The following is a 16,432-nucleotide window of genomic DNA, read 5'->3' as shown; positions in this document are numbered from 1 at the left end:
CTGTTGGCTTGAAACCACCACCCGCAAAAGGATGCACGAAAATAGGACGCACGGTTGGAGGTCTTGTCTTGGGGGGGGGGAAGAAAAACGTACAGTTAAATTAGTACAAAATCCTACGTTGTTCAGCAGCCGCTGTGTCTAAATTGTGGCTTCACCTGAAAAGACGGTGACTGACGTTTAACATTATACAACTTTAAATCATTATAAAAGCTAATTGTGGAAAGTGCTGTATAGTTTTTTTTACCTGAGGCACTATATCTGTTGGCTTGAAACCACCACCGCCCGCAAAAGGATGCACGAAAAGAGTGTGTTGCTTGGGGGGGGGGGGGGAAGAAAAACGTACAGTTAAATTAGTACAAAATCCTACGTTGTTCAGCCGCTGTGCTGTCTGTCTAAATTGTGGATTCAACTGAAAAGACGGTGACTGACATTTAAAATTATACAACATTAAATCATTATAAAAGCTGATTGTGGAAAGTGCTGTATAGTTTCTTACCCGACGCTGACGCACTGTTGGTTTGAAACCAGCAACGCCCGAAAAAGGCTGAATAAAACTAGGTTTAGCTATATGTTTCTGAAGGGGGGGAAGACAAAAACGTACAGTTAAATTCGTGTAAAAACAATCCCAATTTGTTCAGCCTCTGCTGTCTGTCTTCTTTTTTGCTTCACCTGAAAAGACGATGACTGACACTTACAATTATACACCTTAAAATCCTTTAAAAAGCTAACTATTGCATGCTCAATATTTTTTTTACCTGAGCACTTTTTCTGTTTCTTTTGTGAAATCACAAAAACGTTACATTAATAAAATAAAAATAAAATGGATGCTAAGAAAACGCTTTGTCTGAGTTCCTTCCTACAGTGTCTTTTTATATAATGATGAGAATGTATTATGTGCTGCTTTACAACCCTGCTTTTGTGACCTATTGCTCATGCAGACACTTTTTTTCGATAGCGAAATATTGCAAAGTAAAAAAAACTCTTATATGAGATAGTGCTGTGCTTTGGTATATTTCATTATATTTGAGTGAGATGTCCCATTTTAATCTGATATACTCTCGCCGACCACAAGGTGGTGATGGAGCGTATTGATGCCATGTAGACCGTATGCACACAGCACAGACCCGGTTCCGGTTAAATGGATGGGATTGTGACGTCACAGGGATAACCAAACATGGACCTAATTAAAGTTGTTTGAAATTCACTACGCTTTTAAAGTGAAACCAAAGTACAGCCATAGACAGTTAAAATAACACGAACAAATGTTTGTTTGAAAAAAGTTAATGGAAAAGAAAAGCCATGTCATTCATTCAGTTTATGTTGACGCTGAAGTGTGCCCTGGCAGTTAATCAAGCCACCTGTTCAACCAGGTAACGGTAGTCACATTTGACTGCTCAAATAATACAAACAATTGCTTGTTAACTTTGGATATGTAGAGGATTTCTTTGTTTACAAGATACAGGACTAAGTTGCCTCTAGTTAGCACCATGTGTTGTCTGGCTATCTTTTGTATTTGTGTTTTATGTGAAGGCTACTTTTGTATCTCCTTGACAACGATTACGAAACGCACTTCAACTAAACGTTATTTGGTTCCCTTTACCAAGAAGTGGGTTTAATATTTTCAGTTGGCAGTAATAATATATTTTGGTGCCAACAACACTATCAGAATTATGCTATATCCTGGCTTTTTGGCCGGCCTTGGCTTTTGAAAAAAAATTATATATATATATATATAGTTAAAATAAATCAATTTTTTAGGTTGATTTCCCGTATTCAATGTATTCATTTTATATTGTGTTGTCATTTTTAACCCCAGTGAATAGGCATTTTTATTAGAGTTTTTCCTCAAACGCTAGCATACATTTGCCTGTAGCCTACGCCTGTTTTAAAATGGTTCTTCAGTTTGTTAAGCTTCTTATTAAAAGCCTAAAATGATTATCAGACTAGTTATAGAATTATTTTATTTTGATCGAGTAATCTACTAATAGTTTCAGTTCTATTTTCATGAAAAGAGCAGAGCCTAACAGAAATAAAATGATCATTAAGAATGAGGTTTTTATCATCCTGACGGCGGTAATTCTCGATCAAGACTTACAATTGTTTTATGTCTGTTGATTTGAGCCCTTTGCTGTGTGTTGTATACATTATATTACTGCTAAAAACAAATGTAATTATTTTTACTTAATCACCATAACAGCCACACATGTAAATACATATAAAACCATGTTAACAGGATTAGTAATTGCTTTTTTTCAGATTAGATGTCAGCTGACATGCAACATCAAATTCGGAACAGTTTCTTACCTGGGTGTCTTCTTCCTCAGCACTTGGAGGAAACCCAGCCGAATTGTCAACATTAGTACGAGTACCATTCCACTGATGGGGAAAAATTATAAGCAACGCTTTATGGTGAGTACATTACATAGTTAATAAAAAATATCTGAAGTTTACATTTTTCTATGTTAACACATTGTCTGTTGCACTTTAATATGAGTCCTGCCTCTCAAATATACAGTCAGATATTTAATTGTTATTGTACTTCATGATTACATACCTCCGCATTTGAATCAATTAGTCTGGTTTTATTGACCTGAAATAGAAAGGCATTGCACTTAAATAGGAAGTAAAATGTAACTGTCACTGCAGGAATAATACAAATTGAGACACTAGATAACCCTAAAAATATATAATTGTGTTCTACAACTGCAACACTGAAGTAGAACAATATGTGTTTTATAAAGATAACGTGTATCTTAACCATTGATGTAATTCAGATTATAACATTAAGGTCTGAGGCCAGACTTTGTGGAAAGAATTAATGACAAGAACATTTGACTCTCCCACAAAGTCTACCTACCATTGTAGAGTTGATTGTGGTGTTAAAGCCAGCAGGATTTTGCATCGGTAGTTGACTTCCTGGTGGCCACTGGAAATGTGATTTTAGAATGATTAGATCCAAAGAGTGTTTTCTTGGTATCTGGTTGACAGTTTATTTGCAAAGAAAAATTGACATTTGATTTAAAAAAAAACATAAAATATTAAAATAAATAGTAGCAGTATGATACATTCTGTCGGCCTCTCTTCTCTTCTGATTTTTTAAAAACTATGGAAATTAAATGTTTTCTAGTTTAATCTAATCTAAGTTTTTATCAAAATTAAGGTTGCAATACGTATGGAAGCAAAGAAATGTCATTTAGGATTTGTCTTATTACTGGATACAAACAGTGTGACATCTAAATATCACCTAATTTATGCTATGAAAAACAATTTTTACAAAGAAAACAATGTGTCATGTTTAATAATTCAGCGTTGTAAATTGTAAGTACTAGACAATTTAAAGTATATGCAAAAGTGTTTCAATAAGACAATTGGGTAGTCATATTCAAATTTTTGCTACGTTCTTTGCTACCATACATTTGAAAACTGCAAAAGTAACATTCAAGTAAATTTAAATTACCGTAACGATATATAAAAAAGGAACATTAGCAGTATATTTCATCAATTAGTTGTTTCCTTTTTCAGTGTTTTCTCCGATCTTACCACAGCAGATTTAGTCAATGCTGCTAGAATAAATCAAAATTAAAGTTTAAAATAGTCTTTAGTTTCGAAAATGAGAGGAAAATCAGCAGTTTTACCTTTGTACCAGATGATACTGTGAGAATGAATCCCAGAAAACACAGCAATGTGAGCCCTCTCATGTTGAATGTAGGTTAGCCTCCTGTCCGTACCATACAGTCAATGATCGGCGCATAACCCAACTTTATAGTATCCATGTCAGTAGGTGGAGTTTGTTTCAGTTTTTGCATGCACAAGTGTTTTGTGTTTCACTTGTAGCTTAACTTCAAAGTCCATTTTACTCGTATATCAGCCCTTTTAAGGACACTAACATTTGATTTAAAAAGTGTATTTATCGCTCATCCCATGGAAAACGGTCACATTACTTTATCCACAAAGTCTACCCACCATAAATTACTCTTCTTTTGTTACCCTGCTCATCTTCACCTATCACCTATTTGGATTAGAAAAAAAAACGTAATCCAAGGACATAACAATGTTTAGATAGTAAGGACTTTGACATTACAATTCAAACATTGCAAATACAAGATCAATAAGTCAGCCCACTTCATGTTGTAAAGCGAGTTTAGAGCTTTTTAGCAAATGAGAATTTATATACAGAAAGTTCTAAAATAAAACATAGAATTGTTGTTTGGAGTTGGTTTCCTCCACTTTTATGATCACCAGACTTACCCTTTCTTCCCCTTTTTATATTTGAATTTATATATTTGTATATATATATATTTATACATTAATTTCTGAATTTAATTGTTTTAATTGTTTTTAGAAATGTTCAGTGATGATTGTAGGTGAACAAGAAATGGAAAAACCCTGAGATCGACTCTAATGTATTTTACAGAATTACTTGAGAACAGGTGGTGGTAATGTGCCAGTGAAAGCAGTAAAGAAGAAGAGTGCACCTTAACAAGGTAGGAATTACAAATATTTATCGGCTTTTGAAATATTTTATTAGGAAGGACATTTTTGGGGGGATTTTATGGATAACAAGGATATACATGATGCATTTGGTGAGTAACAGCTTCTTCTCCGCATGGAAGCAATATAAGTTAAAATACCTCAAGTTAATATTTAATACAATAACAGTTTTTATATGATTCAAAACATTTATTTATAGGAAGAAAATACGAAAACAACTTATGAAACCCTTTTTAATTATTATTTTCTTTAATTACATTTTTAGATGTAAACTCTTGAAATTGCAATTTTTAAATCAAAATAAAGAGTACAAACTAAAATAAGTCAATAAGTCTCAAATGCATTAAAAATGACTGCCATTTTATAATACAGGATTGCACTGAAATATAGCTTTTGTGTAGTTTTTCAAATGGAAAATTAGTTTGAATTATTATTAACCAATTATCCTGGCACCATTATAGGAAACACAGGTGGAATAACTAAGTCTAGAGTAGACCATAGGTCTAGACTCGTTTTTTAGAAGATAATTTAGCCATCGTGACTTAATAAGACACAACACTGAAATACAAATAGTAATCGGTGTGTTTGAGAAACATTTTAATCATAATTGTCATTAATCGTCGTATCTATCCTTAAATGCACTGGCGTGGGCTCTGCCTCTGCGCGCGCACGGGCGTTGCCATGACGCTGAATGGAAACCACAGAAGGTGAACAGAGGAGATGTACTGTAGCTGATAAAGTGAGCTAAAATGAGCAATTCTCACCTGATAAGCCCCGATTCTTTTAGTTCAGGTGGATTTAGTTAAAAATATCCACGAGTCTGACGCAGTTTTAAAGGCACTCAACTTGAGTTTTGTAGTGTTGTCGTCGTGTTTCTGTTGAGGGGATATGAAGGCTCACAGCGGTGAGGTCGGAGTGTTTGTCCGGATCAGACCAACGGCAAACTTCTCCCAAGACATTATTGAATGTCTTCCTGACGGACAGGTAAAACCCCTTTTAGTCGGAATTAAAGTTTATTTAACTTCCCGTTGATTTTATTTTTGAAAACATAAAGCGAGTCAAAGTTTGATTTGTAGGCCTATTGAGGTTAAAAATGGAACTTCAAACTATATTTTCCCAGCAAGCATGATTCTGGTTGTTTGCAAGTCAATCACGTGAAGCCGGCTAATTTAAACCGGTTGACGTTAATTCGGTAAATCCAAATAAAACGATAGTCTTATTAGCTAGGGTTTATTGGGGCCAAACCACAACTTTCACAAATATAACTACTGTAACGTTTTGCCTTAGAGGCCTTTTTTTATGTCAGTCATAACACCAATGCCGATGTGTCAAAGCAAAAAAGGGTACAGGTGCAATCACTTTAATTAATGAGGGCACCAATTCATAATGCTAGGTGTCAAGTTCCAAGGTCCTGATATGTGCCTGTTATGCATGATGCTTAGCAAGCAATTTAATGTAGGAAAGCATTCCATCATTGTTTTACTTGGAGCTGTTCCTGTATTTCTAGACAACATTTCTAAAGTTATACAGTATGTTGCTTAAGGTAGTTGCTTTATTCATTTGCAACTGGTTTAATGTTTGTTTAGTCGCTCAATCAGTCATTATTATGTTAGGCAGTAATGCCACTGGTTCCATCTCAGATATTCAAAAATAAAGGTTTAAAGGTAAAACATTGTATAGTGAATTTAATATCTCTAGGTTTTGGACTGTTGGTTAGGCAAAACAAGCCATTTCAAGACACCATGTTGTGCTAAGTGAATCTCCTAAAAATCTTATGGCATTTTATAGACTAACCAATTAATTGAAAATGGATAAAACAACAGATTCATTTTGATGATAATGACGTTAACTATTGGTGTCAGCCCTGGATGCTCAACAACACACACAAAGTCGGTTGCTAGTTGCATATACACCCAGTTGAAACTACTGAAGTCTTTTATAACAATACTGCTATTAAGCCTGACTTCATTAATAATTTGTATTTCATTTGGCACTTCATCTTGTTTTCCTTACATTTTAAACCTCTATAAATGTTGTGGCATAATGTCCTGAAAGTATTAGTTTAAATAATAATTATATGGACAATCTTGCACTAATATTTATTTTTGCACATTCGATGGACAATCTGCACTAATGTACATTCTCAAAATATTGAAGTTTGGTACACTCAAAACTTTTATTATGTTAAGACAGTGAATATTCATCACAAGAAAGACACCAGGAAGCCCCTCTGCCCCAGAAGGATTCAGCGGAGTTCCTGGTCATTCCGACTGGAGGGCGTCCTGCAGGATGTATCCCAGGAAGAGGTGTACACCAGAGTTTGCAGACGGGTGGTGCTGGGAGCACTGGATGGCTATAATGGTAAATCTGTTAATCTACATAAAACTGTGTTATGTGTAGTAGAGAGTTTATACCTGATAAGCAAGTTTAATGCATCCTTTTTTCTTTATTGAGCCAGAGAACAACACGGTCTAATACACTCCCTGTGTGTCTTTCAGGTACTGTGCTGTGTTTTGGGCAGACGGGTGCAGGAAAGACATACACCATGACAGGCTCCACAGAATCATACAAGCAGAGAGGCATCATTCCTCGGGCCATTCAGGAGGTAACTCGCACTATGTGAAAGTGCATCTGAAACATCCTGACTGCTCCACTTAAACCAGGGGTGTCCAAACTACGGCCTGGGGGCCATTTTGAATCGGCCCTCAGCAGATTAAAAAACTATAATGAAATATGGCCCACAAATTAAACTTGTGCATGTCTTGTATTGTACATCTTAAATATATATGTGAACATATATTACACAGTAGTATTCATGTGTTAATGAGCCCATTTTTCAAAGAAATTCAGTCAATTAAAGTAGAATTTTTTTGTTTTTGTTGAAAAGTTGATAAGAAAAAAGCCCAATAACTTATTTGTATAACAAGCTTGAAATATACCATTCCTATTTCCCCTTATTATAATCAATCTGAGGCTCCTGTTTTAAGGGATGAGCTGCTACAAAACAAATGAAACCCTCTGGAGAGCTGGGATGTAGGCAGTTTTTTCTTAAGGCATATTCAAGTAACAAGCATCATTTACCTACATTTGATTGATTTTACTAACTTATAACTTCACTTATGAGGCAATATACCTCAACTTTAGTATGTGGCCCTCGGTGAAAAAAGTTTGGACACCCCTGACCTCTCATATGGTATTCAGGTGTTTCAGGAGGTGCAGAAAAGGACTGAGCACACTTTCTCTGTATACCTGTCCTACTTGGAGATCTACAATGAGACCCTGGTGGACCTGCTGGCCTCGTTGCAAAGCTCAGCACACCCCAGTCCACGTAGTATGGTGATAAGTGAGGAGCCAGGCAGAGGAGTGTTCATCAGAGGTCTGTCCCTTCACCCGGTCCACAGTGAGGAGGAGGCTCTGAACCTGCTGTTCGAGGTGTGTGTCTTCATTTGACCAGCAAACACAAAATGACATTGTTTCAATGTTTTAAACTGTTGATCCATAGGTCAAGTATCATTTTTTTCTAACGGTACGTCCACACGGCAGCGTTGCGTGCTTCAACGGAGACGCTTCCCATTCACTTTGAATGGGGTGACGTCACGCTTTGCCGAACTGCATTGTGGTTCCGTCGCGTCGCTTTGCCTCCGTTGCTCGCTTCGAAAGTTGAGAAAAGTTCAACTTTTCAAGCGTCGACGGAAGCGCCAGCCAATCAAATCATATGCCAGTACAAGCTCTAGCCAATGCGTGCTTGTGTGTCCGGGGCGGGAGATTAATGTGATTGGTTGTTGGTCGCACGCCAGACACGCCCACCGGCAAGCTTCAACGCAACGCTGCCGTGTGGACGTACCGTAACGCAGCGTCCACACGGCGGCGTGCGTTGAAGCTTGCCGGTGGGCGTGTCTGAAACTCGACCAACAACCAATCACATAAATCTCCCGCCCCGGACACACAAGCACGCAGTTTGATTGGCTAGAGCTTGTACTGGCATATGATTTGATTTGCTGGCGCTTCCGTCGACCTTCAAAAGTTGAACATGGCTCAACTATTGAAGCGAGCAAAGCGAAGCGACGCGACCACAATGCAGTTCGGCAAAGCGTGACGTCACCCCATTCAAAGTGAATGGGAAGAAGCGTTGAAGCTTCAACGCACGCCGCCGTGTGGACGGGCCGTAAGTGTTTCCACTGAACACATGACCACAGCAAAACATTTGAAAGTGTATTACTATTAACTAGTATTTCAGTCTATTTTAATCCTATTTTTTATGCAGTTGTTTGAATGGGTTTTTGATGGTGGGAGCTGTATATTTAGTTTGTTTTAATAGAGAAACACATTTTATAATTGACCCTTCACAAAACTGTTTTCTCTTTGTTCAGGGTGAGATGAATCGCGTTATTGGATCTCATGCCTTGAACAGGAACTCCTCCAGGTCCCACTGTATCTTCACTTTGCATTTAGAGGTATGCCTAAAGAAATACCTTTAATGTTTTGCTTTATTGTTTTCTGTGGTGTTTTTTTGTTTAAATATGCCTTTTCCTGCATACGATTTTAAGCACAAGGAAATGTCTTTCTCAATCTCAGTCTCGCTCACGGACTCTGTCTGATACCAAGTATGTCACCTCCAAGTTGAACCTGGTGGACTTAGCTGGGTCAGAGAGGCTGGGAAAGACTGGGGTGAGTGTGAGACTGTCTGACTTTACCAGTTCACATATTTATGTTGACAAGCCATAAAATAGTTAGTTTGGCATAATATACACGTTCTAACATGTTACACCACTTGAATAAAGTCATGTCGAGTTGGGATTTTAGAGTCACCGAGTCTATTTCACTTTTATAAAGAATAGCTAAATGTAGTCTTTTTAGAATGATCCGTGGTCTAACTTCATGTAATGCCACCTTCCTGCTCTTCCAGTCAGAGGGTCAGATGTTCAAGGAAGCCATGTACATCAACAAGTCGTTGTCTTTCCTGGAGCAGGCCATCCTGGCCCTGGCCGACCGTCGCAGAGACCACGTTCCCTTCAGACAGACTAAACTCACTCATGCCCTCAAGGACTCATTGGGTGAGACTGCTGGCCCCTTCACTTCTAACAACGCTGTTAGCTGATATTTGATGGTCTATATGTTTTTTTCTCTGTGTACTAATACTTGAAAAACAGGAGGGAACTGCAACACTGTGCTTGTGGCAAACATCTACGGTGAGGCGTCCCAGACAGAAGAAACAGTAAGGAGTGGAATATATTATATAATACAAAAAAACGGTAAATGATGTCATATAATCTCTGGATGATAAGAAATATCCTTTGCAGCTCTCTACACTGCGTTTTGCCAGCAGAATGAAGTGCATCCGGACAAATCCTGCTGTCAATGAACACATGGATCCAGCTGTAAGTTCACAGGAAATGACACTTACCAAAAAATATGACATGAAAACTCAGCTAGGAATCATACATTTGTATTATTATGTATTATTTTACTACATGTTTGATGTACTCTCTGTCAGTCGTCAGAAAACAGAGTGATCTCATGAAACGTTCTGTTGTGATTAGGCTCAGATCAAGAAGCTAAAGAAGGACGTACAGATGCTGAAAGAGGAACTGTCCTTCGGTAATACATTGGTGAGTAGAGCTATTATGAAAATTGTGAAACTACGCATGTTGTTATGTCTTTGTCAATTGCCCTGTTTTTTTATTTAGCTAAATTGGCAACTTGAAAAATTAGCCAGCAGATCATTTAAAAAGGCCTACAGTAGCGGGGCAATCATAGTAATGGCATTTTGCAGTTGTTTCCCAAACACATTTCAGTTGCTTCATATGAGAAGGTAAATGACTAATATTCACACTTCACTAGGTGAACCGGCCCAGCGTACCGTACGATCCGTTGTCTGAGGCCCAGCTGGCCGAGATCGACAGCCAGGTTCAGAGGTACCTGGAGGGAAGCCTGAAGGAAATCAGTGTGAGAAGATGTACAGAAACACAACAATACAACATTTTAGAATCTACACTTGAAGGCTTTAAATCTCTTTCTGCATGACATCTAATTACAGATCACAAGTGTCAGTCAGGTCCGAGCATTATTCGCCAAGTTCAAGCTGGCTGTGCAGTAAGTATCATCCACCCTTTTGAAATCAACAACCTTAAACAAGTAGGGTTTCTTTAGACAAAACATTGGACACTGTTTTTGTTAATGGTAAGTAATTCCACATGTTTATTTATGTCTGTTAGCAGGGGACAGGAGCAGAAGGTGAATGCTCGATTACGTCAGACCTACAACTTGGGGGAGGAAGACCGAAGAGCTGATACACCTGCTGTCAAGGTCAATCTACTTCTGATTCACTGTTCATGCCATCTCGTGGAAATGAAGAGTTGTTGTGGGTGTTCATTTCTTTACTGACAGCCTGTTTGGTAAACAATTCACTGTAATTGTGCTGTGATACATTTGACTTTGTAAACTATTTTAGGAGTGGGATACCAGAGGCAGCACTGAGGAAGATGAGGCTGGCAGCTTTGAGGTGTCACACAAAAACACCCAGCGCCCGAGTTCAACCAGAGCCAAAACTAAAAAGTCTAAGGACAAACAGAGGTAAGGGAACATTTGGTTTGAACTTTTTTCCTCCGATGACTGATTCTGATCATCTTTTTAAAGTATTCAAAGATAATAAGTACATATATTTGTCACTTTCAACCCTGATAAGTTTGCATGCCTGGATTTAAACACACCAGTTTTCCTAATGACGCACTCAATGTGATTATCCAGCCAAAGCAAGAGACAAGGAGAGGAGAGTCCGGTCTCTAAGAAGCATTCGGACTCTGCCTCCAAACCAAAGCTGAATACTGTCCAGAGCCCCGAAAGGGAACAGGAGTTACAGGAACCAGACACGGAGAGCCAGGAACCACAGGAGTCACAACCAAATGGCAAAGAACCCTTTCACCCTGAGTATGTGTTTGTGCTATAAAAGGGTAAGCTCAGATATCGCTGGTAGTCCTACACAGTAAATGTAATGTGATGTTTTATACCATTGCTGTCTCTGCCCAGCTCTACTCTTACCAAAGCGGAAGCCTTTGATGATTTTAAAATGGGCAGAGGCAGCAAGCTAAATCGCATCCTTCAGGAGAACAAGGCCGTGCTACTGGAGCGCCGCAGTCTTCATCGGCAGCTAACTGACAAGGTCAACGCTGTGAAGAGAGAGATCGACTGCACCGCGGCCACCATGCAGCAGTACAGGGAGACGAGAGGAGGCCAAGGTACTTCAAATGTTTGGATCATTATGAAACATGACCCTTTAATTTACTTTATTTTGGCTTTTTTATTAAATACTATTCTATTACATTTTTATTATATTATACTATTTTATTTGCTTATATTTTCAACATACTTTACTATGTAGTTTCTTCTGACCGCAGGCCATTTTGAATCGGCCCTAATTCAAAAAGTACACGGGAATATGGCCCACAAATGAAACTTTTGCTTGTCTTGTATTGTACTTCTTAAATATATATGTAAACATATATTACACAGTAGTATATCATAAGCCCACTTTCAAATGAATTCCAAAAATTAAAGTTGAAAACATTTTCTAACAAATCTAAAGTTGATTAAAAAAAAAAGCCTAATAACTTATTTCCATGACCAGCTTGAAATAAACCCTTCCTATTTCCCCTTATTATGAGCAATCTGAGGCTTCTGTTTTAAGGAATGAGCTGCAAACAAAACAAATGAAACCCTCTAGAGCTGTGATGTTGGCTGTTTTTTCTTAAAGCATATTCAAGTATAAAGCATAATTTGCCTACATTTTGCTAACTTATAACTCAACTTATTAGGCAATATACCTCTCCTCTAGTAAGTGGCCCAGCTCTTCGTATGTGGCCCTCGGAGAAAAAAGTTTGGACACCCCTGTACTAGACTATGACTTTTTTACGACATACCATACTAATAGATTTTTTGAAATATAAATTCACCATTCGATATTTATGACAGTTCCCCCGTACTATTCGAAGACCTATTTTCAACATACTATACAAAGATCTTTTAAAATATTTGTTCCTGATATTTTTAATCATTGTAGTAATTATTGATAAAATGCATAAAAAAACATGGTATTTTATGTGGGAATAAGGCACGGTATAGTGTGTAGAAACCAGGCGTATAGTATGTCGTTAAAAATGACAGAAAAGTCGTCGTATAGCATGTTGAAAAATATGACAAACTTTCATTACCTTTTTTGACCTACTACACAATGTCTTTTTCTTTTACAGTATGTATTATAATACGACCTTTTTAACAACATACTATGACTATTTAGTATGTATATTCTTCTGATATTTTTTGACAAACTATGATATATTTTTTACATTTTTAAGTATGATATTTTTCAACATTCTATACTGCGACATTGCACGTTATGACATATTGATGATATACTGGGAATTTAAACTTTACCAGGGGTTCATTAAGTTTGAATGACTTCATTAATGACAGTTTAGAGAGCCAACACAAAAAGTTCTCTTTTTTTAAATTGATAATTTTTGCTTAGATAAGCATTAAGGACTTCTTTTCATTTCATTTTTTGTATGAAGGTCGGTATTCGGAGCCAGATGACACCTTATTGAACCAGCTCAGAGAGCTGAAGGCCCTTTACCGGCAGAGATATGAGGTGCTGCACGAAATCAAGGCAGAAATCAACTACTGTCAGCACCTGGTGGATCAGTGCAGGGTGCGCCTGCTATCTGGTCAGTTCTCTAAAATCTTTATCAACTTCTTACATGGCACAGCTCAGAGCTTTCATAGGTGCTTCAAAACCTCATACATACTCAATTGCTTGTTTGTGTCCCAGAATTTGAGAAGTGGTATAAAAAGTATTCCCTGGTACCCGAGGAGGATCTGGAGTCATCTATGGATAACACCCTTGATCAAGTGAGTCTTCCTGAGGTAAAAGCTATGTAATGCTTCTGGTAGTATTCCATAAAGAAACTAAGTAAAAGATGTAACTAAATGTTGGTTCTGACTTGTTGATATCAGTGTGATGATAACCAGCTTCCTCCTGAGAGCTCCAGCTCTGAGTCCTTCCACAACGCCCGCTACACAATGCTGAGAAGGGTGGGTTTGAACAACGACTTATTTCATTAAATGATATTACAAGAATAGTGATAGGTCTGTATTTACACCAATCACCTTTGTGTAGCCACATGATTATCAACAATGTGCAGAAAGTGTAACCTTTAGTAATGTCTCTGCAGAGGAACACCCGGTCGCTGTGCGTCACTCCAGAGCAGAGGAGCTCGTCTTCAGGGTCCAGACAGAGAACACTTCCTCAAATCCCCCCCGTTAGCTAAGTGAGTTTATGTAAAAACTACATTATGGTCTCCACATCTTCTTTTCTCTTGGAGTTTTTCTTTATTCAACCAGTGCATTAATCAAGCAAAAAAGACTCTACACAACAGATCAGCTTCTTAAATGAAAAGTAAAATTTATTATTCCTGAACCACAAAATAGACTTCTTTGGTTGTACAAATTCACTAGTTACAGTCTTGTGAGCTCTAACCCTTGACCCTAGAACTTCTGACCCTTTCCCTCTGACATATTTGCAAGTAAAAGTCCCAAAAAAGAACTCGAGACAAAAGAATAAACACAAAAACTTGAAACACTGCATTAATAATGTAGTGAAACCCATCTGAAAAAAAAGAATGACCTACTGCAAGTAAAAAAAAAAAAGATATCAACCATTGCAAATGTTATCAAACAAACTGAATTTCAGTCAGTGAGAGCAACATGGAAAGCTATGATTAAAAGACCCTACTTTAAATTAAAACAAATGCTACTATGCTGTGATTCTGCAAAAATACCCATCAGATACATAAACTGACAGCATGTGGAGCAGTGAACTGAACAATGTCTTGAGAGGGATTTCTAATTGCTTCTGCCCCCCGCAGCTCTTCCATTAACAAACCAATATACATGCAGAGAGCATCCCAGCACCAAGCCTGTAAGACTGACTCAGTTTCAACCCGACGTTTGCTTTCCTTTCAGTATTTGTACATTATTCACACAATAATAAAATGATTTTTCAGTGGCGTCAGATTTAAATAGACAGAAAAATAAAACACCTGCTACCTTCACATCACTCTGGAATACCTCCAGATAATTCAAGGATACAAATGAATGATTCACATTGCAAAATAAAAAAATAAGACCCTAAACAGGGCAGGTACCGTTAATTATTAAATGATACTATGCATGGTTCCAAACGTGTGATATGTTTATCTGTAAAAACTGCCTGCTTAGTGTAGTCAGATTCTCTCAAAGGGGAATGTAACAATCACAAGTATGACCAACTACCGTGAGCAACAGATATCAAGAGATCTAATTATTGATATGCTTCTCTAAAAATGTGAAATGAATTAGTTTAGTATTTAAAGATACATTACGATAACCATCAGTAAAAACAAAGGAGGTTAAAACAGAGGGCCTTCAATTTGAGTAAAACGCTAAAAACAATAAATTACTTAAGATATATGTTCTTTAAAAGCTGATAGGTGGCAGTGCAAAAAGGATATGTACTGTTTTTTTAAAGCTCTCCACAATTTGTGACTGAAGGTAGCAGGATGTTCCCTCAATTAATATATACACTCCTGTCCGAGTCTCTAGAAACCCCTGACTTTTTTACAATCTAGTCACTGAAAGGCTAAAAATATCATTCAACAAGTTAGTAAGTATAGCTATGACCCATTTCTTTTCTCTTCCAGTATGTTCTTTTTAAACAGCAAAATCATTAGAGGTGCAAAATTAAAAAAAATAAAAACTTCGGCCGCTTCCTTTTTAAAATAGATAAGCTTCTACTTGGTAAACCGAGTGTACAACAACAAAAAGAGAATGGTCTGTAAGTAGCGACAGCTAGCTAACCACACTACAGGGTTGTTGCCCTGTAGGGACTGCTCAGCAACCTGCCATCCACAGACTGGCAGCAGGATATAAGAGTGTCGTCTCTGCAGTGGTTATATATGGGAGAGGAAATCTCGCTCTACTGTGTAGTGTTTAGTGACTCTGTGTTCCCAGTGTTCCACAGTGCATCTTAATGTGTGTGTGTGTGTGTGTGCATCATGTCGTGGGCTCTCTCTCCTCTCAGTGAGCCGTTACGTGGGCACGGCGGTCTCCAGGCTGCGGCGGCCCTGCCTCAGTTTGCGCTTGTTGCTGTACAGGGCCATCTCCTCCAGGGCCGAGGTGGTAGGCAGCGGGGGGGGCACCTCAGCCTCAGGGCTCGCAGCGGGAACTAGACAAAAAAACAAGAACAACTTTAGTCATCGTATCTATCGAGCGTCTGCAGTTCAGCATCTCTATACAACTATCACTCCCCAGCGGCAGCTGCAGAGGGGAAGAAAGACGAAGACAACTGGAAAGAAGATCCCTGTGGAGCGTTAGAATGAGGAGCAAAGTGGAGGGAGCCCTGAAACCTGCGCAGGAAGCCCCACATTCACATCAGCAGCTGGAAACAAGCACAAGTCTTTAGCAGCTGATTTAAACCCTCCACCTCAAGGTCTAATTGGCAATACCTTATCAAAAAACGTTTGTTACAAACTGTGATTTCATGTATTTGAGTAACTGTGTTGCGTTGGGGTTCTCCAGTAAGTGGATTTCTTGGCTATGTAAATACACTTAACTGGGTTTATTATTGGCATGTGCATGATAAAGCCTTCAGACAGGAAAGAATGCTGCCAGCAGAGGGGATGCTAAAATGCTTACAATCAAGTGTCTAGATACAACTCCCTGCATGAGTTTGCAGATTGGAGGGAAGTAGTTCATGTGGCACAACAGCAAGGTCACTTCCTGTATATTTAAGTAAAAGCCCCTACTTCCATGCAATATGCAAACTCATTCAGGCAGTTACAATAAAGGAGGTGTCGAGTAACAGAAAGGAGATAATGACATCTATGAATGTGTCCTCATGTTCAAAATA

At 38.1% G+C, this 16,432-nt stretch overlaps 2 protein-coding genes across 15 annotated transcripts in view; one reads left to right on the top strand and one right to left on the bottom strand.

Annotated features, from left to right (window-relative positions):
• The first annotated feature begins 5,222 nt into the window (after positions 1–5,222).
• Positions 5,223–14,226, top strand: kif9 (kinesin family member 9). Of its 2 annotated transcripts, none has more exons than XM_034148563.1 (20): positions 5,223–5,475; positions 6,681–6,852; positions 6,990–7,096; positions 7,693–7,923; positions 8,862–8,945; positions 9,067–9,159; positions 9,398–9,545; positions 9,642–9,706; positions 9,792–9,869; positions 10,032–10,100; positions 10,333–10,437; positions 10,529–10,584; positions 10,707–10,797; positions 10,943–11,064; positions 11,239–11,418; positions 11,518–11,726; positions 13,059–13,211; positions 13,316–13,395; positions 13,501–13,578; positions 13,719–14,226. In XM_034148563.1, the coding sequence occupies exons 1-20, from the start codon at positions 5,380–5,382 to the stop codon at positions 13,812–13,814; spliced, it is 2,313 nt and encodes a 770-aa protein (XP_034004454.1). In that variant the 5' UTR covers positions 5,223–5,379; the 3' UTR covers positions 13,815–14,226. The 2 variants fall into 2 exon arrangements, with proteins under 2 accessions (XP_034004454.1, XP_034004446.1); XM_034148555.1 differs by having other exon boundaries at positions 13,316–13,410.
• The window catches only part of scrib (scribble planar cell polarity protein), a 62,864-nt gene continuing 60,355 nt past the window's right edge, over positions 13,924–16,432 (bottom strand). For 11 of the 13 annotated variants that reach the window (XM_034148530.1, XM_034148483.1, XM_034148522.1 and 8 more), the window contains one exon: positions 13,924–15,748. Coding sequence is in view for 10 of the 13 variants with exons in the window: in XM_034148483.1 (XP_034004374.1) it covers positions 15,612–15,748 (137 nt within the window). In the remaining 3 variants the exon portion in view is untranslated. The remainder of the gene's footprint in view (positions 15,749–16,432) is intronic. The other 2 variants (XM_034148489.1, XM_034148496.1) reach the window with 2 other exon arrangements.

Source organism: Trematomus bernacchii, unplaced genomic scaffold (assembly GCF_902827165.1).
Source record: "Trematomus bernacchii unplaced genomic scaffold, fTreBer1.1, whole genome shotgun sequence".
In the NCBI taxonomy this organism is placed as follows: domain Eukaryota; kingdom Metazoa; phylum Chordata; class Actinopteri; order Perciformes; family Nototheniidae; genus Trematomus; species Trematomus bernacchii.
Note: the sequence above shows the minus strand (reverse complement) of the source record. Positions and strands in the feature narration are given on the sequence as shown.

Coding starts and splice junctions, on each gene's coding strand:
- kif9 (XM_034148555.1), top strand. CDS start 5,380: ATGAAGGCTCACAGCGGTGAGGTCGGAGTGTTTGTCCGGATCAGACCA. Junction 11,419..11,517: donor AAAGAACCCTTTCACCCTGA/GTATGTGTTTGT, acceptor GTCTCTGCCCAG/CTCTACTCTTACCAAAGCGG. Junction 13,579..13,718: donor GCTACACAATGCTGAGAAGG/GTGGGTTTGAAC, acceptor ATGTCTCTGCAG/AGGAACACCCGGTCGCTGTG.